At 43.4% G+C, this 25,518-nt stretch overlaps 1 protein-coding gene across 1 annotated transcript in view; it reads right to left on the reverse strand.

Annotated features, from left to right (window-relative positions):
• Positions 1-25,518, reverse strand: part of LOC138504992 (astacin-like metalloendopeptidase) — a 226,577-nt gene that overhangs the window by 25,313 nt on the left and 175,746 nt on the right. The window contains exon 8 of the mRNA XM_069625354.1: positions 10,472-10,590. Coding sequence (XP_069481455.1) covers positions 10,472-10,590 — 119 coding nt within the window. The remainder of the gene's footprint in view (positions 1-10,471; positions 10,591-25,518) is intronic.

The following is a 25,518-nucleotide window of genomic DNA, read 5'->3' on the forward strand; positions in this document are numbered from 1 at the left end:
ATGCCACCTAATTCTAACTCAATATTTTGTTTTTTATGGTTTGTAACACGTTCTCCTCTACCTGCCTTAACTTATTCTGTGTTTGATTTCAATGTTCAGATTGATTTGCAGTGGCTACACTCTCCTACTAGCTTTCTTCCATAACTATATTGTGGAAGTACACATATGCCATGAGCTGGAACATTTTAATTTGCTCATCTTTGTTGTTCTGCATCATATAAAACTCTGCCAAGGATTGCTGTAACAGGCCACTGTACTGCCACACATCCATATTTGTAGGGGTCCCCTCTTGCATCATTCTAGATTGCCAGGCTTCATGTTTTTATTCTGCCCATTCACCTTTAATGAACAATTCAGATAGGAGGAGCTTCCTAGCAATGTTAATTTCCACGGTGCTCAATGTGAAGAGTGTTCTGCACCTGGTGGGTTGTCTATGCAAGGGCAAAATCTCCACCTTGCTCCTGCCTACTTTATGCTGACAATATTTTGTTTAGACACACAGCTCTGACACCTGGGTACAGATTTTAGATGGTGCCTTTTCAATGCAACCTAGCTTTCTATATGCAACCTAGCCTTTTATCCACTAAAAGTAACAATACTTTCAATTGGTTAGTCTGCTGTGTTGCACTGTCACGGGTGAAAACTCTTCCACAATCATGGACAAGCCCACACTTTGTGACGGTTGATTACACAGCACCCGCCAGCCAGGGAACTCCTTCCCCTACAATGAATGTGATGCACAATAAAACGCTTTTTATTTTTAGTGTACCACAGATTATTTTTGAGTAGCCCTCCATCCCGTCTCTCACCCAGCCTCCTCCAGCACCCTGTGTCACAATGGATGAGGAACCAGGCTGGTTGGTCTTAATAATATATTGTATTAATATATTATTCACTGTAAATGAAGATAATCAAAATACAACAGCCACCAACACTGTGGCAACACAAATGCAATATACTATCTAGAGCGACCAGGTTGAAATAGACTGTTATACTCGCGTTGGTTTTAATGACAAACAGAAAAATAACAATTCCACACACAGTGATAGCACCTACAGTTAAGTACTCCACCCTGCAACACTCACCCCCAAAATTCAATTGGACTTGGTTCCTGTGAATGGAATGCAGTGGCAAAAAGTAGGAATATAAGGGCAAAATCGGGTTTGTGGTGAAGCCCACCACCACAATATGGGAAGCAAGCAAAGAAAGGGAACATTTGTTTTTGGAGCAAAATGGAAGAATGGGGTTTTTATTATTTCTCACAACTGCGAGGGGACAGAATAGAAGAAAATGCATACTGCTTATACTTAGAAGACAGGCAATGTTTTAGAGAATACTAATCAGCACACCAGGAAAATACAAATAAAGTAGGAACATCGTTTTTTGTGAGAAAGCAAATGCAAAGGGAAAATGCAGTGGCAAATGGAAATTTTGTCTACACTGAGGTTTACAGTCTCTAGGAAAGAGGTTTAGCACACAGAAATCAAATCGTTTTGATTCAGGATGACAGATGCCAAAAGGAATGACACTGGTAAATGAAAATACGTTTAGCAGGGAATAATTTAAACACAGGGACACATTTGGTTTTCAGCCCACAAGGGGATTAATTTTTTGGGCAATACTTTAATGACTATAACAATTAACAAGAACACCAGGGAAAAGATTGGTGGTTTTGAATGCCACCAATCACAACCCTGTAAAATTCAAAAGGGCTATTAATCGATTTTCTTGCAAAAATACTAAGGGTTTACACAGACAAATGAGGGGTCTTTCAATGGGATATGCTAACATACACAGGCAAACAAAAGATTCTTCCATGGGGAGATGACTGAACTACACTGGCAATTGGTGTTTTCAATGGGGAAATATTGGATGAACTGCTACAGAAATAAAAGGCTTATGCGATTTAGGGCTGGAGTTATTGCTACTTACATAGCAAACCTTTGTTTAAGATTCAGGAAAGCCATATGAATCTCAGAATACTCTGGAAAAACAGGGCATCGGGTCTGGTCACTCCACTCTTAAAGATAGTACGTTTCAGCAACCTTCTTTCTGTCCTCCTTTTTCTGTCTTCCCCGATTGTTGTGCCTGTGCCCAGTACAGTCACCTTTATATAGCAGAAATGACACCACTAATTTTACAATCTAGGGGAAGTACCCAGCAATAATCCCTGCAGCTAAGATTGGGCAGTTACCCTCTCTACGCCCCCAGTCAGCATTGGTTTAGAGGTTTTGGAGCATCATCTGTCTTTTCCCATTAATCACCATCTTTTGTTCTCCTATCAACCTTTTGGCAGAAACTAGTCATGTATCATAACTTCATAATTGTACTAGCCACTGCCATATGACACATATATTCTGTTTTAGATGATCATGGGGAATCAGATAAGCTGAAAGCCAAATCTGTACGATGTAGCATGGCCCTTTGTCACATTTTTTGTTGTGTTCATAAAATGTACAATGGTTATGAATATGTAAGTTATCAAGCATATTCATAGTTTCATTATCCAAGTTTTCATCAATTCCCATATTTATCACATGTTCAGATCAGCCAGAAACCTAATACAACTGGCCATTACAGTTCCCAGAGTCACAAGTAGAAGCTTTTTATACCCTCAAAATTGCATGGAAATTACATGAAAAATGGCATAAAATTGAAATTAATACTCAGGCCCAGATTCTCAACCTGGTGTTAAGTACCAAAAAGGTTGCTAAAAGGGTTAACAAACTTTTCGGTACTTAAAACCAATTCTGAAGGTGGTGCATTCTTCTGAAGTCGGAAGGAAAGTGCCACTTTCGAAATACATGGGGCAGTTGCTAGGATGGGTTGGAAACCAACCTAGCAACCGCCACATTCGTAACCTGGTTTTTCTGAAGGGTATTCTTGGGCACTCCTCCAGTTTAATATGTGCACTAAAATAGCACACATATACGATACCATTTTGGTGCCGTTAGACTGGAGGAGTGCCACAAGAAGCCTTGTTTGGTGTATATAAAAGTGTTCATATACATGTTGTATATTCTGCAACTTTGAAGCTGCTTACTTTGGTGTATATGAAAGTTTTCATATACACCACACAGATGTATATGAACACTTTCATTCACACCAAAGCAAGCAGTTCAAAATTGTAGTCTGCAAGGTTGAGGCTGTTTACTTTGGTGTACATGAATTAACTCTTTCATTTACACGGGTGTATATGAACACTTTTCTATACACCAAAGTAAGCCGCTTCAACGTTGAAGCTGATTATTTTGGTGTATAGGAAACTGTTCATAGACACCTGGGTTCTTGGCTGCATTTTTGTAAAATAACGGTTCTGTTGTTCTTTTACAAAAATGCTGCAGAGATTGTATTGCACCAGTTACAACTCAAACAGGCACAATACAGATGGTTCACTGTCGTGCACTACAAGGACCCTCAGGCTCACTAAAAAATCCTGGTGGAGCCTGGGCATCCTCATTTGGTTCAGTGAATCAAGCTCTTTAGCACCTTCACTGCGCCAAGTTCTGAATCAGACCCTCAATCTGGTTACTGCGCAAAATGCTTAAAATGAAATAATCTTTCAAATTAAATGATGAGTGTTTCTGTCAGCAAATGGGATGGCTGCTTCATCCCCCAGAGCCATCTGTTCCCCTGGATCAGCCTGTGACCATAGATTTTTATGAATCTCTTTTAATGTAGGATCTTTGGAGTGGGTGCAACAAGGATTCACACCTTTTAGTCATGCTTCAGCCAAGAATGGCCTTCTTTTGAAGTCCCTGCTCTCCTCCCAGTAAGTCTATAGAATGGAGAATTTTGACACCTTCAGCATCATCACATGTTATTGCAGGGTTATTAGCTGGGAGGTGTGACATCCAGCTGGAGTGGGTCTTTTCATTGTGAAGTTTTGCACCCAGCCAGAACAGGTTTTTCCTGAAGTAAGTGTCCCTTCAACTGTCACTGGAGTTTTGTGGGGGAACCATAATGTACATTGCTTTGGTCAACCCACACATCCTGTTCTGCTTTCCTGACATTTTTCTGTGAGCAGTGATATCTTTTTCCATTGTGGCTTTTTAACGCCCTTTTTATTTGCAAACACATGTGCAGGCCCTTTTTGCTTCCAATATTTAAAAGTCCTATTTTCCATGTCACAGGATGCTTTGATTACTCCTTTTGTGAATTAAACTGCTGCTTGTCCATTGATAATGACAGATAGACCCCTTTACCTATGGTTCTTTAATTTTACATGAACAACAAAAGAAAAAACCAGGCCGTTTTTTTGCAGTGTTTAAATTCCTGCCATTCATGTGACAGGGAAGGCAAAGCAGGGCCGTTTTTGGTTGCAGTGTTTAAATGGCTGCTAGTTATGTGAAAGGGACTTCTGTTTGGGGCCTAAATGCACCCCACAATAATGGCAGATAAGACTGCATTCTTCAGTTATATTTTCTTCATTCTAAGTGTATATTATGTTCAATTTGTTGTTAAAATTGAGTATTTTTAAGAATTAGTTAAACTGTGTTCCCTACTGTCAGATTCCGCCTCAGATGGTAATCACATTTTGATTGAAAAAAATCACTTTCTCCCATACAGGTCGAATTCGAAAATATGTGCCTGCACCTCTATTGCATTGTGTACACTGGTCAACAAGTAAGAGGAGTTTTTCCAAACAGCATCAAAATTAACAAAAGTAAAACTAAGATGATGCTATGGTAGTTAGAAAAGCATTAACTAGAAGGTAGAAAATATTGCTGGAGGGTAAACCTTCTGATACCCATTCGGCTGGAAAATCTGTACCTCGACAAAGAACAGGAAAAGTCTAGCTTGGTGTAGCAGGATTTGCACATTTCTGTAGAGCAAATATTGTCAAACAAAATTCTGAATTCCTCAGTGCAAAGCTCGATGGTATTTTAAATTACATGAAGGGCATGTGGCGCCAACACACTAACAACCAACAATGCATAAGTCAGAGCATTTTTTCAAACCAAATTTCGGTGACTTATGACATTTCTACAAATTTCACAAAACACTCAAAACGTCCTTTTAGAAGATGACTGTAGCATCACCTTGGCAGAAAAAACCTGAAAGAAAACTGCCATGTGTTACGCTTGCAATCACAGCCATCCAGATTCAATTCATATACAGATGAATGGTGGAGAGAAGGGGCAGTGACAGTAAAATTCTTCTCGGACTACAAAGCTGAAATATGTCGCAAAAATAAGACATATAATATCATTGTTACTGAGAACCAATTACAACAAAAAGGTTCTTGAATGTAAAGCCCTGCTGTGAATAAAAATTGTCAAACAAGACCAATGCGTCCTCAAAAGGAATTTTTAACTTCTTAAGGCGGCTTAGACCCTAAATACTGAGCATATAAAACAATAAAAATCGTTGTCTATTCACCCTGACAAGGTCCACCCTTCTGGACACCAACAACCAGAAGAATGGAATGGATATTAGTACCCGGCGAGAGTCAAGCAGAATGCAACACGCATTCTGATTGGCTCTCGCCGGGTCCTTACCCGGCCCAGAATCCTTCCATTCTCGGCCAGGATTCCAGCCGCCTTGTCCTCGCGGGGGGCATGGCAGCCCCTCAGCCAATGAGGAGGCACGAGGAACTTGTGTTCTCAGCGCGTCCGCTCCCGATGGGCGCCATGGAAAGGGAAAACGGACTCCCGTTTTCCCTTTCCTGGCGTCCATTTTCTTGGTTCTTTTGGTCCCGTGGTGTTTTGGGACAGAAAACATTGCTTTTAGTGCGTATATTGCATATATTGTGGGCCGCAGTACTAATAGCATTATGACCCTCGCGGTGGGCCTATAATTATGGGCCCCGGGGCATTACCTGAGTCGGTACTGCCCCCGCCACTCGGGTCATATTGCTTAATTAATAAAAGAAGGTGTATGTTTTGAAAACTTACAGCAAAAGGAAGATCATTTAAAAAACATGTACTTCTGCCACAGTATTTTGAACTAAGACAAATACAACTATTTTCCCAATGAAGGAATCTCTGAACCACAACTACACACAGCATACTGTGTGGTGGACGAATTCCCAATGCTTTCATTAAAAGTAGCATTCTTTCTGAAACAAACAACAAAGGAAACACAGAAAAGGAGGATGCAACACTTTGCTAACAGGTTAACAGGAACATGCAAAAACTAGACCACCTCACTGAACAATCCCCTGTGACCTCTATCCAGGCTTCAGGCTATAGGATGGGACTTTGGTGACATTGGGGCTTGAGTCTTTCACCCACTCAATGATGCAGCCCCCAGTGGAGGTGCATAGTGGACTCCCCTCCATCTCCCCAATTCATCTCTAGCCTTGTACATTTGCCCTGCCATATTCTACCTTCAATCCCTGTACACCCTATGAAGAAACCATTTGGTGGGTTGCCTTTGCAGAAGTTAGGTGAAGGAGCATGTGGTTCATGGTACCCCTACAAGGGTTGTCCACAAACCCTTTGATGAAGAAAGGGAGATGTGGTTCATTAAAAGAAACTAGCTTGCAGGTGCTATTGCCTCTTTGTTTGAAGGCTTTGTCTGCTCCTACATGCTCAACTCCAGGCAAGGCAGATATGTTAATCTTTACCCAAGTAAAGGAATCCTGAGAAACAGACCCTCAGAACTCAACCCATAGTTATGTCAGCCAGAATTTAAGATGGCAGCCATATCTATTATAACATTGAATGACACCGGCCATGGACAAAAGAACTAATTAAAAGCGTAAGCAGCCACAAAATAATTCACTCTAACCTTTCAATTATCACATGGTACTAGGAATCCCAAATACAAGTGTCCTCTCTGGATCACGTCATTTTTCATGGATGCTCCAACCCGATCCCTCCTCCCATTCCGGTATTCTGTTGTGTTAAAGATACATTGAAATAGCAGCACCACGATATAGAAACTAGTTCTGAAAAGAAAAATCACAAAAAACTCAGAATGCTTCTTGACCAACAAGAGGAAAAGCCTTCCTACATGCTATCAGCATCTTCCCATGCAACATTTAAGAGATTCTGCACTGGCTACATGGAAAAGTTGTTTGTCAACCAAAAAGAACCCCGCAGATCAGTATGTTTTCAAGAGAACCAGCTGGGAGGTAACATCCTTGGCTTTTAATAAATCACAGCTTCCCACCACCGCCGGAGTCAGACCTTATATCCATCTAAAAATGTGCTTCTCCCTCACTCCCACACTCTTCCCACTCTTCTCATCCCATTCACTCTGTTATTCTCCCACCTTTCCCACTGATAACCACATCAAGATTATATAAACAATTTCTCATTTCACCGGTGCATAACTATTTGAACATCCTGAAACGTGCACTCCCATTGCACTGGACACAACCCGAAGTATTGATTTGTGTACCCAATGACCTGAGGGCCAAATAGTACAAAAATGTAAAAAAAATTAGGATAATGTGGGAAACCTCCAATAACCAACGCCCATAAGAGGTTTCAGAGTAAAAACCTTTGAATACCCATTTCTCCAATGCAAGGCGTTTTCTTCATGTTTAAGTTGTCAGTGGGGGCACAGAATGGCATATGTTCCCTCTGTGCATTCATACTCTGCCTGCAAAAACGATTGGTTTAATGTCAGTATGTAAAAGAAAGGTGTACAGGTGATTTCACCTGTTGTTTCCTCTTTTCCTTTCCACTAAATGTAACAAATGTTTAAAATTGCATGGAGGAAACATGTGCACTGAAGTGCAAAAATAAGTGGTTCATTTGCGAGCAATAAGGAAAGGTCTTTCATGGCTCTTTGCATCTTCATCAGTTTTGGGCCTATCATTAGCCTGGGTGAAACTTTGAAATTTTGTTCTGCCAGCCACAATCCGCCATTGCACCACCACTGCGTATCGAAAAGAGTGGCGCAAAGTTTGTCGTGTCATCTTGCGAATTGAAAAGAGCTGCACAACCTTTCTTTTGCCACTGCTCAATCCTAACACAAATTGAAAAAAACAGCACAACATTTTTCGTGCCACTGCGTGATACTACCACGAATCAAACACAATGCTGCGCAGTTTGAGCACAGTTTGAAAAAAAAATACACGTTTTCTTGTGCCGCAACAAGAAACTAATACAGATATAAAATAACCTGGTGCAAAGTTTCTCGTGTTGCTGCATGAAACTACCATGGATTGAAGAAAGACCCACACAAAGTTACTCGTGCCATGAACCTAGCACGGATCAAAAAAAGACATGCACAAAGGTTCTCGTGATGCTGTGCGAACCTAGCGAAAATCAAATAAAGTGATACGTTTCCCATGGCTTCTATAAAACTAGTACGGTGAGGAAAAACCTGCACACAGTTTCTCGTATCGCTTCACGAAACTGACATGAGAGCGAAACACCATACTCTGTGCGAAACCACAGAAAACTGTGCAAAATTCCAGTGAAGGTGTAACCGCAATGCTTATTTTCGTGGAACAGGCGGAAGTAGAATTTAGTGCGGATTCCGCACTTCAGGCTCAATGGGCGACAATTATGCTCAAAGCCACCTATCATGTCTATGGTTCGTCTTGTGATTGACAAGGAATCCAAAAATCTCATGTTCTAATGAAAATAGATTTCCGGGACAGACACTAAATGATATGATATGATATGATATGGCATTTGTAACGCGCCTATACACAAGTGTTTCAAGGCGCGATGAGGCGGGGGGGGAACAAGGGGAGACAGACAACGATCCTACTAGGCCAGGTGTCATTCAGATCACGCAAGTGCAAGGGTAGAGGGGAAGGGAAAAGGGCAAGGGGAAAGGGAGAGGGGAAAGTGCAGTACAGTGTTAGTAGAATACAAGAAAAATAATAGGGCCAACTGGTGGCAAGTGCAAGGTAAGTGCTGGGGGGAGGGGCTGTAGGATACAGAGACAGTCCCGTAGTGTAGGGAGGCAGTGCAGGGAAGAGTGGCTGGGCCAAGGACCGAGATCGGTGAGTGGCCCAGTTGCAGATTCGGTGCAGGTTCAGTGATTTTAGCAGGGGAGAGAGGGAGAGAAAGCGGAGGCAAAGAGGAAGGTTTTGAGGTGCTTCTGGAACCGGAGATGGTTCTCCTCAAGTTTCAGGGAGGCAGGAAGGCTGTTCCAGGGGGAGGCCCCTGCTGCGGGGAGAGATCTACCCCCAACTTGTTGCTTGGAGAAGCGGCTGACCCTGAGGGAGTTGGAGGTGGATGAGCGAATAGCTCAAGAAGGAAGATATTTAGGAAGAGAGAGTTGAAGGTATTTCGGCCCAAGGCCCCAGAAGGCCTTGTGGACAATGCAGAGGCTTTTGAACTTATTCCTCGCAGCCACTGGGAGCCAGTGTAGTGATTTCAGTCCTGGAGAGTTACGGTCCCTGGGCTTGAGGCCAAGGACATGTCTCTCAGTCCTGTTCTGGATGAGTTGCAAAGGGCGGAGAGTAGAGGCAGGCAGATTTAGATAGAGGCTGTTACGGCTGTTAAATGCTTATGGGATGACTTTCACTTTAATCTGCTCCAGCTCCACGTTAGAGTTCGGTCATCAAGTAGCTTTATACGAACACTGGAGGCCTATATACTTTCGCACATTTATCTAGAAATGTGTTCCAATACCAGAATCAAAACAGCAGGGATGTCTGCAGCACTGGAAGGCCCTCATTACAAGTGTGGCAGTAGCAGTAAAAACACTGAGAGCATTTTGGAGTTGACGGTATTAACCCTGGTGGGATACCGCAGAATACCACCAGTAATATATACCACCTAATTATGAGGTTGAATACTGTCATTAAAAACACCTCCAAATGTAATCTCCACCAAAATTGACACGAACTTTTTTTCAGTTTTTTTCTTCTTACAGGAAATCGAAGAACAAGACGTTACATTCACTAAAGGCGAAACACCTGTGCATATGGTTCCTTTAAGAGAGTGTACCCATATATGATGCCAACTTTTTTCCCCTCTTAACCAGTCAAAAATTAACCTTCTTAGCTTTATAAACAATTGAAGAGTAGCAATATGATTCCGCACTGCACAAAATCGATTTCCATCCTCAAAATGAGAATGGAAATGTCACAGACAACTATTAACATGATGCATAGGGATTTAATAAAATACCGACAGAGGTAGTTCAGTAAATCTGCATACATTACGGCTGTAAAGGTGTTGCTAGCAGTAATTCTTGTTGGCAGTGATCCAAGCCAAAACAAAGTTATATAATGAGAGCCAATTGTGGTATAGAATATGCCAGACTGCTACATGTGCGTCCGACTAATCCCAAATTAGAACACTCTGAAAGTTCACCAGTCCCAAGCAACCTTTGCCCTTAACCTGAGTAAATGGTCTAGTTGTTCAGTTTCATCTGATACAAATGCGGTGGCGTTGTATTTCTATCTACACGCTACTGATAAAAATGACCTGGGAATTGCCCCCTTCATCTTGCCCTGCTGCATCTGCCAATGCTCGGATGCTCTGAACATCTCGTTAAGGCACAAACTACTATAATAATCACACAACACACTCACAGAATATTGGCGTACCTGCTGTCCGATTGGGGCTAGGATGGTCCAGACACAATCCACGGAATTAGGGTATAGGTCGGGGAATCCTGGAGAAATTATAACCCCATCATCTTTGTTGAAAGTACCGCCACATTTCACTATGAAAAGAAATAAAGATACGCCATTTTACAAATATGGAGTGGGGTAGGGGAATAAACGTATGGGGTGGTTATAATATAAGACTGCAGTCTAATGCATACTACATACTGCATTTGATTCCTTCAAAACCTGATGCACAAAGGACCACGTCTGTAAGTGCGTTGCACAGTGAGTTATGTTTTGATGGACGGCCCCGGAAACTGCAATCGAACAGGGCTAGAGGCCTGTTAAGGTAAATGGTGGGGCAGGTGAGAGTGTGGCAACAGGTCTGCAGAACCGAAAATGTTGTGCAGGATGGACTGTCGCTGAAAAGGTCAAGGGGAAAGGAAGGTCAGATGTAAGAGGGAACCTGGGGGGGGAGGGGAGCAGCCTTATTGACTACCTTCTGCAGAGTAGGTCTTATGTCTGTAATTTTCGGACATCGATCCTCACACTCTCATGCAATGTAAATCACTAAATAGAATAGTTGCTAGATTTGTGCAAATTCCAAATGTCAAGGGACTTTGTGACTGTTATAACCTTGTAAGTCAACTTCACACTAATCATCATGGTACATTCTAAAGCTAAACAAACAGCAGCAGCCTTCTATCAGTCCGAGTCCATGGCTAATATTTTTCTAGAAAAATTCACAAAGCATCCACGCTATGATTACCCCAACTAACTTGGAATTTATTCCTCCAGAGCGATGAATTGGCATTGGGGGTATCTTTTGCTTCCGACCATCTGGTCCAACCTGAAGAAGTGGCCACCATTTACGGTGTGCGAGCTGATGTCATACATTATTTCATTGAGAGGTTAACTTGCACTTGAGATCATTAAAGACTCTTGATATTATGTTTTACAATGTTGAGTCTAGATCTTTAATATCATTGTTATTATTGTGGTCTGCTGACATGTGTTTCTACCCCTCTAGGCCTTTATCAAAGCTAATATTCTTTAGAGTGTTTCTGCAGTTGCAGGTTAAGGGGGCTCAGTTTCCGGCAGTCACTCGCGGGTGGCCCTGGGTAGGGTCAGTCTGGTCTTAAAAGTATGGTCTTCTCTAACACCAAACTGACCCTACCCAGGTACACCCCCCAGGTACACCCATAGGCGACTACAGGAAACTGAGCCCCCTTAACCTGCAACCACAGAAACACTATAAAGAATATTACAGTACATGTCATCGATGGCATGAACCCATACTATTGCAACAATAACGCATTTAAGTAACTACAGAGGGATCAAAGTCTTTATAATGCATGTTTGCATGCACGTGATTGACCCTGCATGAGCATGACAGAGATGCAAGTGCAACGCTACAACTATGGAAAGAGGTTTAGGCTGCGCACATTGAATTACCTAAGAGAGCTGTTCATTTAGTGTCAGTATTTTGTTGTTTGGATTGGCTGTTCGGCCCACGTGTTATTTGTAATTAGCTTTGACACACTTTAGAGAGCATCACAGAGTATTATATGATGAATAATGAAATAATGTTGCTTATTATATTTAGAGTTTAGAGCCAGGGCATTGTTTAATAGTTTTGTTGCTAGTAGTAGTGACTTATTCTGGATTAAGGATATGCTGTTTTATTTCAAATCCAGCACAGCTTTTTGGTAGTTGGTAAAAAGGTAGTGAAGTGTCCAGCAGTGAGACAGGATAAATCTTGTGTTTTAGTAACATGAGGGTGGTGTGCCGCTGAAGCAAAAGTTCTGCCATTTTGGATTAGGCCTTGCTAAAAGTTGCTGCTTCTAGAAGATGGGGAATAAGGCTATCTGTTGCAGCTTTTGCTTTGTTCATTTAATTAGAATTTATGCATCCTTCCCCCAGCAAATGATCAGAAAGCCACGGTTACGGAAGATGGGAGACACGCAATGCAGATAGCTGTTAATTGTGTCAGGTCGAGCAGCTCACTGGAGCTGGGAATGGAATTTTGGTTTTGGACAATTAGATTAGTGCCCCAGCTGCAAGGGGGGAACCTTATGAGAACAGGACCTTGTGACATGCACTGCCAAGATGCTGAGTTAGGTTTGGAGTAATAGTGTCCCCATTGAAAGGTGGCCGGACCATTTGAACTACAGGTGTTTGTTTAAATAGAGGAAATAGATATGATACATTCATCCCCAAAAGTGGTGCCTCGGCCGCGTTCTTTTTATAAAGTATCTGATTCCCAAGAGAGATAGAGCAGGGGGCATACTAGGGGTTCAAAGTGTTCTCAGATGGGAGTAGCAAGAGGTGATGCCAAAATAGTACTTCTGCAGGGTAAAAGAAGCCATTCAGGAGTGCCAAATTGTCTGGTCTGATGATGAAGTAATTGTATTTTACCAGGTGGTGCTCACTTAAGAAACTGTAGACAAACAAATGCCTCCATCATGCATCCTTGACATGTGACTACCAGTGCTTCAATGTGAATGGTATTTTAGAATGTGAATCCCTTCTATGAACTTTACTTATTTTTTTTATTTATCTTCATTTGACATTAAGGGGCCGATTCATGGAACAAATGTGCACCGAAAATTGTGGCGCAAGTGTGAAAAAGCAAGCGCACGTGCATGCGTGCGATTTATGGAAGGCCCTGCGCATGTTTTCCCCGGGATGTACGCCAAATCCGTGCATGGCGGAATGGGGACCAACGCGTAAAAATAAGGCCATACTGGGGAAGTACTGCTGGGAAGTACACGGAACGCCGACAAGCACGCGAACCACACATATTCATGGAATCAAACAGGGAAAACCCGCGCATGGCCAAAGACTCGAAAAGGCCTAAACACATCCGCCACACGAAGGCAGGAGGTAGCGTCCCTGCGAAACACAAAAGTGCATGCAAACAACAAACACGTATATATACAGCTACGATGAATGTCCCATTCTGTGGCCCCCTAGGAGAAAGGATGTGTCATGCAACGCTCAGGCATCCCAAAAAAGCAAGAAAAAGAGATAAGCGACCCGTGTAGCCCACATGCATGTAAAAAAACACACGCAGTACGCTGTGGCAGCCAGGAACACAAAAAATACGTACGTGATCAACATGCAGGCTAGTATGGCCGGAGAAAAGGGGTATGTGGCTAACAGGGACACCCGCATCATGAAAAATAGCGTGTGCGACTCACCGTCTGCCTTGCGTGTAGAAGAAGAATGGGTAGCCAACACCCACGCGAAAAGAAGAAGTACGGACTGTAGCCACTGTGAAGTAATCACGTGTGAACCCCAACACCTGGAAAACACACGCACTGCTTTCCACGAAAAGCACGTACAGAGCGATGGAAACCCACGTGGGACCTTCAACCCGTGCCAGGGAAACGCCACAGGAATTTCCTCGGAATTCACTCAAATGTTCTGTTTTTCACATGCCAAATCACTCCGTTTCAAGCTGGGCACGCGACAACACACGCAATACTACGCTCCTGCCCAGGAAGCTGAATTACTGCCCCCCAGAACCCTGAGCAGCCTCCCACAAGCCGTCTGCTGCTGCCTGCCTGCCTGCTGCCACTGTGCCCTGCCATTTGGTGTCTGCACATCTGCCATCTGCAGGGCTCAAGTTGCTGTGACCACCCCTGCTGGAACAGAAGACTCCCGGCTGGTGTTCCATCACTCCACAGCCCAGCCCCTGGATCCAGTTGCCCACCCACACCTGCCTCGGGGGTTGCCATGTCCGCTACAACACCTTGCGGCACCAGTGGCAACCCCCCAGCAGAGAGGCAGATGGCTACCACTGAGGCTTCAGTGAAAAGGAAGTTGGTATCCTGGTGAGCAAGTTCTGGGGCATTATGATGCCCTATTCACACCATTGCATGCCGACAAGGAAGGATGGAAGAGGATCTGGAAGGACACATGCGTATACTGCTTATTTGGGATCTATCATGACATGGGGATTTCAATGTGGAGTGGATGGAACGCTTGGTTGGGTGTTTGGACTGGGGTGGAGTGAGGTGGAATTTGGGTGGCCATAAGGGCCATGGATCTGGATTGTGATGACGTGTTGGGTGGGGCACATATGTCGGGCCTGCTAGCAGGTGCCCGTCACTGGGGGTGGGGTGGGGACATAAGTCGGGGCTCCAAAGTGCATGGTGCCATTTGGCCTGCCTGTGGGTCATGTTCAGGGATGATGGGCTGCCTGCGGGGCATGGGGAGGGTGGATGGGCTTCCTGCGGGGCATGGGGAGGGTGGATGGGCTGCCTGCAGGGCATGAGGAGGGTGCCAACACTGCAAAATCACGTGTGAAACTCCATGCACACCCCTAGGAATACACGTACCCTGCTCGCGCCAGGCCAATCACGTGTGAAACTCCATGCGCAGCCCTAGGAATATGTGTACCCCGCTCGCGCCAGGCCAATCACATGTAAAACTCCACACGCACCCCTAGGAATACATGTACCCCGCTCACGCCAGGCCTATCGCGTGTGGAATTGCACACGCACCGCCGGAATACGCTCAGGCAGCCCTTTCACCTTCCCCATGCCCCAGCGGCAGTCCATCCACCCTCCCCATTCCCCACAGGCACCCCATCCACCATGACCATGCCCCGCAGGCACACCCACACCAAGGGGGGACTTTTTTCACGCATTTTACCTGACGCGAGCGGGGTACACGTATTCGGATGGGTACACGTGGAGTTTTACACGTGATTGGCCTGGCGCAAGTGGGGTACGTGTATTCCGGGGGTGCGCATGAAGTTTTCCATGCAGTTTACCTGATGCAAGTGAGATACACGTATTCAGAGGGGTATGCATGGAGTTTTAAACGTGATTGGCCTGGCGCGAGTGGGGTGCGTGTATTCCTAGGGGTGTGCATGGAGTTTTACATGCGATTGGCCTGGCGTGAGCGGGGTACGTGTATTCTGGGGGTGCGCATGGAGTTTTACACATGATTGGCCTGGTGCAAGCAGGATCTGTGTATTCTGGGGGTGCGCATGGAGTTTTACACGCGATTGGCCTGGCGCGAGTGGGGTACGTGTATTCCTAGGGGTGTGCATGGAGTTTTACATGCGATTGGCCTGGCGTGAGCAGGGTACGTGTATTCCGGGGGTGCGCCTGGAGTTTTACACGCGATTGGCCTGGCGCGAGTGGGGTGCGTGTATTCCTAGGGGTGTGCATGGAGTTTTAAACGCGATTGGCCTGGCGTGAGCAGGATATGTGTATTCTGGGGGTGCGCATGGAGTTTTACACGCGATTGGCCTGGCGCAAGCGGGGTCTGTGTATTCTGGGGGTGCGCATGGAGTTTTACACGCGATTGGCCTGGTGCGAGTGGGGTACGTGTATTCCTAGGGGTGTGCATGGAGTTTTACATGAGATTGGCCTGGCGTGAGCAGGGTACGTGTATTCTGGGGGTGCGCATGGAGTTTTACAAGCGATTGGCCTGGCGCAAGCGGGGTACGTGTATTCCTAGGGGTGTGCGTGGAGTTTTACATGTGATTGGCCTGGCGCGAGTGGGGTACGTGTATTCCTAGGGGTGTGTGGGTAGTTTTACACGCGATTGGCCTGGCACGAGCGGGGTACGTGTATTCCGAGGGGTGCGCAGGGAGTTTTACACGCGTTTTCATGGTTGGGGAGCTGTATGCTGGTCCGCTGGCTGTTGCGCCATGTACTGGATTTGTGCGATGTGTTTGGCGCACGAGGCGGGTTTGGAGGCGTAACTGGCGCTGCTGCAGGGTCTCTGTGCCACTCTGCACCACAGCTGCTTATGGATGTATAAATCCATGAATACGCTCTGCGCTGAAATGGGTTTTGGCGCACGCGGCTGGAGCAGACTGCCGCACGCGCACTCTGTGCGCCAGTCGCGTGCGCCACTTGTGCGCCAAATTCTTGAATTACCCCCTAAGTCTTAGGTACACACAAATAACACTGGCAATGACAATCATTAAAAATCCATACAAATTACATTTAACATTGGGGATACAATCTTGTACAAACACTATACACCATGAGACATTGAAAATAAAGCAATACAATTTTACATTCCGAAAATAATAAAGTCCGTACATTTAGTTACATCTCAGTTGTATGAACCGTTAGATCATTTTGGTTAAAATAAAATACTTTTGATTACACTTTGGTGATGCAACTATGGCCTATGGATATATTTTGATACCCGAAAAACCAAATCAAGTTTAATGGTGGACTTGCACCAAGCCATCAGGTCAGCAGCCCTTCAGTTGAGTATAAGTTAAAAACAGGGTTAATATAAAATCTCCTCAGAACCCAGAATTCTGTGCAAAACAGCGTAAAGTGCATCTCAGTTTCTTCCCCTCTACCGCATAACAAACACTGGCCAGAGGACATCTGAGCCCAGACTTTAGTAAAGGCAGCAACCCTTAATGTGCCCAATCTAAATTCCAGGAAAAGTGTCCTAGCAAGAGGCAGAGAAATTAAATCAAGATAAGTTTTGTACCCAAAACCAGGTTTTCCTGCTAAATATTCTGTGCCTAAACGTAGAACTGTACATGATCCTTCCATTTTCCTATGGCATACATGCAAAGCTGCATTTTAAACAAGCCAAGCACAACCTTTATCAGTGGTACTGGGGTTCATACATAAAATAGTCAAATTAAGTTCTGCGCACATGTGTGGCGACACCACATAAACATTTGCCACCCACATCTGTCAACGAGGCCAGTAGTACCCCATAACCTAACCCAGTATAATACAGGTCTAACTCTGTCATCATCCTGAATCGGGCTCAAATTAATCTCCATGTAGAATAGGGCATTTGAAGAACTTGTGACAGCATTAAAAAAGATTTTAAAAATGTATTTTTAGCAGACTGTAATCGTTGATGTTTAGCATAGCCCTAGATGTCTGCATCATGGAGAGCTGAGGCTTTCACTTGTCTTCTGTAAATCTCCAGAGCCAGCAAAATGTCCCCCTTGCCGTGCCCTCTATGAAAGCTTCTCACCCCTCCACTATTTTTTACTGGGTTGGTGTATGACTTCTTGATGTGTGCAGACCAAGAGTTGATTTCCGAAAAAAAGATCCCCAAGTAGTCATACGTACACACTTGCTGCAGTCTGGCACCATCAACATTACTACACAGCTCCTGTTTTTTAGCGCACTTTTGTCGAAAACTTGATTCTTGGTTTTGCCAACACGTAAAGATACATTTGTTCAGAAAACCATCCATGGTTCGTTTGTGACCCATGGGGGTAGTAGACAGGAGGACTGCATCATCTGCAGTAACAGCACAGGGAATCTATCCCTGCCTAATCTCGGGGGATCCATGCAGTGGGTCAGCAAGTCCTCTATGGCCTTGTTGATATGAATACAGAATAAAAGTGGGGAAGAACACAGCCTGGACTAACACCTCTGTCCACATCAAAAGGAGTAGTCACCCACCCTGCAAGCCCTACAAGAACCACCACTCGGTTCTCATAATATTAAGCCTGTACTGCAGATAATAGATGTTTTGTTACATTTTTGTTCAACCAGAACCTGCCAAAGCAGGTTTGCTGCACCCATCTGATGCAATCCTCAAGTCCACAAATATGGCATACAGTCTCACTTTCTTTAACACTATGTATTTGTGGACCAGGAGCAAAAGACAAAACCCCTGGTGCCGTGTACTCTTTACTTGCTGGAAGCCAGCTTGGAGGTTACTGATAATCACATTGTCATTCACCCACTCGTGGAGATGCTTCAAAATAGCCTTTGCAAATATTTTACCTGTACTGTTTAGGGGTGAGATAAAACGATAATTTCCAGAAGCGTCCCTCTGCCCTTTCTTAAATATGAGGACCTCAAGCTAACCGCCAAGAATCCGGCACCACATTATCCTGTAGAACAGCATTGAAGAGTTATAATAGCACCGGAAACCATTCTACTAGTTCTTCTTTATAAAGATCTATGGGGCTTATATCTTCTACTGGCTGGATTCCAGTCTGAGAGGAGTTCATCAGAATCACATCATTAGCGTCCCCAGAGATATAACCATTTAAAACAGAAAAATGGTTAAACCTTGCTTTTGCGCTAATCCACACTGAAGGGAATTGATACCATTGTTCTCTTTACCAACAACCATGCTTCAAAATGTTACTGTGTCACCACTCACAGCTCAGTCTCTCTGCTCTTCCAATTTTCTTTCCATGTAGGCCACTTTTTTAGTTTTTATAATAGTTTTGTAACAGGCCCTTTCCGAGTAGAGCTGATGTCTGTCAATCATGGAGCCTGCTTCGAGGCAAGTAGCCATATTGATCTTAGCCAATCTGCAGTCTTTGTCATATCAGCCCTCCCTGGGCAGAACCCTCTTTCTTTTCACTTGCGCCAGGTAAGTAACAAGCGGTTGAAAAGGGTATCCATTGATATAATCAAGCATTCTAGGACTGGTTTATATAATTGCACCAGTCCTAATAAAGGACTGGTTTATATAATTGCACCAGTCCTAAAATATGTTGGGAAGGGTGGTTAGGGCCTTTAAAAATAATTCGAGCCACCCTCAATGTCATTTTCAGCGATTATACCACATACAACCATTAAATAGTGCCCACCAGTTAGTCACATACACTCAGCAGCATTGAGTCATTGCACCTGGCACACAACTGCTTTCAATGTTTCACAATACTGCTAAGTATATTTCCCATTTGGTTTCAATTCCCTGAAGTTTATCCCATTATATGCTCTTTCTTGCATGCCTAATCTGCTTTATATCTATTGAGGGAACATAATCATATTGATCTCTCACTAGACGCTGATACAGCAAATAGACTGTACAGAGTGGATTGTGGTTGCTGTCACTTCGGTTTAACACTGTAAAACTCTCAATGAGTCCCAATCCTTAGCTTCAAACAATACATAATCCAATTGGGAAGATCAATTGATCCCGACATAAATAATGTCTGCTGGCTGATCGCTCTGATACCTTCCATTACAGGCTGTCAGTTCCAGTGCAAACGTGAGCGAGTGGTGTCCATTTGCCTGAACATGGTTTATTTTGGAGTAAGAGGCGACCAGTATTGGAATCCCCCAGGCCTCATCTTGGTCTTGCCAGAGTGCTTCCATATCACTCATGGGTCCCATTTGTAAATGAAAATTGCCAATCACAATAACATGTAATTTTTTGGTGTCATAGCGCTCCCATTTATTAATATTATTCTGTGTTTTACCAACTAAATATGGCCCTGGGTTATTACTTGGCCTATCATATATTAAATAGGAGTTAAATGTGGCCTTCTGGTGCAGAGGCGATTAGATGTGGTAAATTGCATAACTCAATGACACACTCATTCACATACCAATTAGTGAGCTGTCCACCCAGGCAGTAAGGCCCCTGACCGTTCAGCCCCGGGCTCCTTGAGACGCCGGTACTGCAATGGTCTGATTGCCCTGGATGTCTGCCCTCTTCAGGGCCCAGGTTTCTTGAAATAAGATTAAGTAAAATCCCTGAATAGAATTCATGCAGTCATTGGGCCTCATTCTGAGTAGGGATACCGAGTAGCAAGGGATACCGGGCGCCGTTAAGGACATCGGTGCCGGTAATCCCTTTGCGCCCTACAACGAGGTCCCTTAGCGGGTCCCGCAATGGTCGCCTGGTTTTACCAGATGCCCTTAGCAGGAGCCGCTAAGGGACCAGAGAGCTAATAACGGTACCGCAAATTGCGGTACTGTTGTTAGCTACTTCCTCATTCCCATTGAGCCCTGTAGGGGCTGAAATGGGAATGGGAAAGGGGAATGTTTTTTTCAATGGGGACTTACCGGTCCCTCCAAGGTCGGAATGGACCGGTAAGTCCCCATTGAACCAGGGTGGACTCAGTACCGGTATGGGAGGTAGTCATGGATCAAATAGTGCCATGCTTACCTCCATACTCGGAATGAGGCCCATTGTCTACTAAATGTTTGCTGAGTACAGAAATATTCATAGATAACATTTTGTATGTTTGTCTACAAACTATAGGGGCACTCTTCTCCTTGTTTGTCAGTCAGTCCACACCTTCAGCACACTATCCACCTGAAGTTGCACTGAACCCTTACCCCTCAGTGTGGGTCCGCTGACTCCACTTCTGGAAACTGTCATAGCCAGGTCCTGTTTCCCAGCTCCTTGCCTTTGCGCAGTGCGCCTCACCAGTACCTAATGAGAAGCCTCATTCGATGGTTCCACTCAGGTGATCCTCAAGCCTGATGGTGGTTAGGTGTGGAAATCAATGGCCAATAGACCATCTGCCAGAACCCTATTATTAAAAACCACTTGTTTGCAATTGTCCAGGCAGTTGGGCATTCCCATCTCATACATGAAATAATGTTTTATCTGATAATTGAAGCAAATCGAATTGATACATTTATTAGTCAATGAATCTTGTTTTTCAAATTACCTAGGTGCTAATCTTGGTACGTTGTACAAAACTACTGAGGCTTTAATCCGGACAGTGCTGCCAAGTGGTGAGTTTTTCCTCAGAGAATGTTTTTTTACTCTTTCATGGCATCAACATTTTGAGGCCTACTCTGACCTACGCAGGGGATATGATTTTTCGTGTGATTATCAATTGTAGCCACTCAAGGGCTTAACCATTCTGCCCCTGCACTTCCCTGCCCCCTGTTGTGCCCATGAAGCTTTTTAATAGCATTTTGGGGAGTATTAACATCACATCTTCCTTTAGCAGTGTTTGGATTATTTAATTTAGTTTCAAATTGGGAAGTGCTATTAACAATATTATTGTGTGGATTAGATGAAGCTGCCTGAAGGGGCAGGGTTATTACCACAATCACATTTGAATAAATACCTCTCGTCCCTGGTGAACTGTCTCCCCCAATTTATCAATTTTAGACAACAGTCCTGTCAGCACTTCCTTAAGCTATTTAATTTAATTACACACGTTATTAAGGGCAACTTTATTCGAACATACACAAGTATGGGAGGATATGACTACAGAGGGAATCCTTTTGTTGACATGGTTGTGTGTGTACGTTCCCCCTTGTTTTTGACATTATGGCCGTCATTACAAGTTTGGCGGTGCAGTAAATGTGGCAGTAAAAGTGGCTGTAATTTTTACCACCCTTTCCGCCACCTGGAATATCCTGGTAATACATAAATTGGGTAGATGATGGAGGGACATGAGTAGACTAAAAAAAGGTATGGATAACTACAAGGAGAGCAGCAGAGTGGGTACCGGGGGTAACACAAGAGTTGTTTATTGATGGATAAATAAAAGGGGGGAACACTGTGATAGAAATGCAAGTCAAGTTCAGCACAGTAAAGAGGCACCAACTCACCAGCTGTGGGATTAGCCCACCGAAAGGGGAGAAAGCTTCATTAATAGCCACACTGATTTATGCACTAGGCTGGAGAATGCCCCCATTACTTGTGTTATAAGCTAACAACATATAGGCAATAGAGTTAAGTTACATGTAAGTATACAAGGTTTACCATTAAAACGAGGCACAGTGAACAGGCCTTGACGCATGCTTCTTTAGAAACATGTTCATATTTCATTAACGTGCTTAGTAGTCACAGAGGCTGACAGCACATTGAAAATGACACGTTACAAGGATCACACGGTAGGAAGCAAACAACCTTTGTTACTTTCGAGGTCAGGAAGCAGAGCTTATAAGTCCCATGGAAAAAGCAATGAACGTACAACCATTTTATAATTTGGAATATTAGTTTTGAAGCTGGTCTACTGACGGTTTCAAAATGCCCAGGGTGGTTTGAAATGGCCCCTTAGTACATTCTAGCCTGGGAAGAAGTTCCATGAGTTCCTAAAATGCTACTTTAAAGTGGTACATTTTTGATGGTTCATGATGGTTCATGACTCAGGCAGTGTCATGATCTAATACCTTCCTGTGAGAAGACATTATGGGAATGATCGACAGCATTCGAATAAATATTTGCTGTTCAAATGTTCCAAAAAATTGGCACTACCAATGTGGGAATTGGGGGTTGGATTGTGACGTCACAAGTGTGGACAAGGGTGGTGTGGTAAGGTTTGCAAAACCCAATCATTTCGAGATGATGTATGTTCCTCTAAAATGAAATGATATGATCCTACCAATCAATCACCTTTGGAGGAATTTTTTCATGGGTATGGACAAGGGATGGCAATTTTTGAGACTTCTTCAAGTGAAATACCTGCATTTGTTTGTGTGTCCTGTCGATGCACATTGTACAGACAACTACACAAAGTGTACATTGAAGAGTAAGTAAAATACTCTGTAGGTGATGTTTGAAAGAACCTGTACCTGTATATTTTTGTAGAAGAGTGAGTCAATCCAAGTGAAGCACCATTTGTGTGGAAACACTGTTTTAGTGTATTGCAAAGAAGAAACACTCCTATAAGAAGTGTATTGAACAACATGGTGGTGCTTGAATGTCCTGTTGTGCTTCAAATGTTAACATGTTTGAAAGGATTGCATTGCAACCTGTTCATCCGTTCAAGGTTATTGTTAGACTGCAAAGGCATCACAACTCTCAAAATAGTCATTAGTGTAAGGTGTGAAGGGCAAAGTTATGTATTTGCCTCTCAATTTACAAGAGAACATGAACACACTGGGAGTGAAACGTGACATTAATGATTCTTTGTTTGTTTTAATGAATGGCATTGCTACAAAGGACACACAAGTTTGGCAAAACTTTATAGATATAGCAAAGGTAAAGGGAGCGTTAGAGTTTCTAGTGAATCACCATGACCTGTATAAAGACCATCTGAATGTACCAGATTTGTCTGTACTTGATTTTGAATAAACAAACAAGAACAGTGAAGGTGGGTTTCAGTGTGCAACTGTTGCAGAAGGGAATAGTATGGTTGAGCATTACACTATTCATCCTCTGCACTCACGAGAAATGATGGGTGACAGTCTTCAACTTCATCAAATGACGGAAACAAAGGTGCACCAGTCAGTCAGTGTCTGGGAAAAAACATCAGAAGCTTGTTGTTTCCGTATGGTATTTCCCATTGGAAAGGAGGCAGATTAGATTCCTCGAAAGTATCTATTTCTTCCTCAGAATACCGTTGTACATGTATGTATTTTGACTATTACAGATTCTGCACCAATATCGAATATATGCAGAAAAGTGAGCTATTCTGTTGCTTATACACTTCAGACAGGAACTAGATTTCAAAATGTTTCTGCAAATGAGATGCTGCAGCAGGTAAAACAAAAGAATTAAGTCCTAGAAGGGAACATTACCAACATAAATTCCACTATGAGAGTAACTAAATAATATTGGTATAGAAGACTTTCTGAGGTAAGATGTATACTCTGCAGTCTAGGTGCTCCAACTTGGTTTGTGAATTTGTGCTGATTTTGCCTAGGATGATCTTGCAGAGTGGATTCGAAAACATAATCCAACTAAAGAAGTCATCACAGTTTGTTTAGCAATGTTACATTTTATATGTAATAAACAAAATAGTCCACTAGACACTGTGGAACATTACTTTTGGAGGAATTATTACTTTGCATTTGGGGCTACACATTTACATGTGCTTTTGTGGATTAAAGATGCTACAGAGTTTGGTAAAGATAATTAAAACTGCATAATGCAATTTATTTAAAAATATGTTATTTGTTCTATCCCTGCTCAGCATGTCAATGCTGATCTACTTAACAAGGTGGAAAGGTTTTGTAGGGTATTTTGTGGAGATTTGGGGCCTGACGGTATTTTATTACCGCCGAAAAATAACTTAGCAATAATCACTCTTTGTATTCAGATTTGGCCATGTGCAACAATAATACAATGGACATGCATTATTTCAGCACCCAGACCTGCATATTTGGTATACGTGGTTGGTGGTATTTTGGTGAGCATAATTTCCTTGTTTTATTTGTGGCCCCAATGTCCAGAATCCCTTATCTTTGCTTAGATTTTTCGTGTGATCACTAGAGAGACCTCAGACCTGCATTCTAGGAATACCACATTTTCCAGTGATAGTGTTGGTGTGCCACCATGGGCGAACTCACTGACTTATTTACGACAGAGAGCTATATATGGTAATCTTGTGGTAATTTCCACTACCTTATATACGGTAGGGAGCTATGTTCTGAGAGTCTCTCTTCCCGTTGGCTCATGTACCTCCAACGAGCTATGCTACAATCACTCACAACTGTTCATACTGAATCTGACATGCACACATCTGTCTTAAAATGACCATTGCACTGTTTAAAAATCTCCCCACATCATCAGCATTGTAATGGTAAACAATAAACATCACCCGTCTGTTTTCAAATATTTTTCTGTATTATAAAAGTTGTATTTAAACACGATCTCATTCTTTACAGAAATAAAATGGTACAGTCAAAGCATTGTCTGTGACACACTGCAAAGAGAGTGGCGGAGAACAGAACTCAAATTGCAACATTAGCACTTGATTAAGACACGCACAGGAATCCCCTTTCCTACACTGACTGCATATTTTCGTGCACACACACGGCTCCCACGCTTATGTAATTACCTTATCTGAGTTTTCTTCAGCTGTTCTCTTTCTGAATGTAGCTCCCTTGAAGATTAACCCCAGTAAAAGGATCGCCTTTCCTTCTCAAACCGGGGTCATTGCCTGGAATTCTCAGCTTTTTCAGATAGGAACGCCTCAGCCAGTGGAAAGGTTTTTCTTTCAGCTCTCCCCAATCTCGACTGCCAAATCTTGACTGTAGCAGGACGCAGGGATCTGCATTCAGTCAGGAGTCCCACAGCCAGGTCTTCTCCCCATTAATGCAGAAAAATGTCTCTTGTCTTTTTCCCCGTTACTGCCCACTAAAACTTTCCTCTCAGCCCTCTGTATGACGTGTCCCAATGAAATCCATCATCTCTCATCCTCCTACTCTTCAACAATAGCTTCGCTTATACATTTGCAATTGTTGCAAATCTGACTTCCTTCTTCCTGCAGTTACTGTGCACAAAAACACGGAGAAAAAAAAATCTGCACACACATTTAAATGGTTTTCAGAGTATGCCTAATTCTGCAGTGGAGAACACATTTTATTAGTGGGTTATGTTAAATAAGGTTTTATTAGTCAGGTTAATGGTTAATAGGTTAG

This window comes from Ambystoma mexicanum, chromosome 11 (genome assembly GCF_040938575.1).
Source record: "Ambystoma mexicanum isolate Mex_15411 chromosome 11, UKY_AmexF1_1, whole genome shotgun sequence".
Lineage (NCBI taxonomy): Eukaryota > Metazoa > Chordata > Amphibia > Caudata > Ambystomatidae > Ambystoma > Ambystoma mexicanum.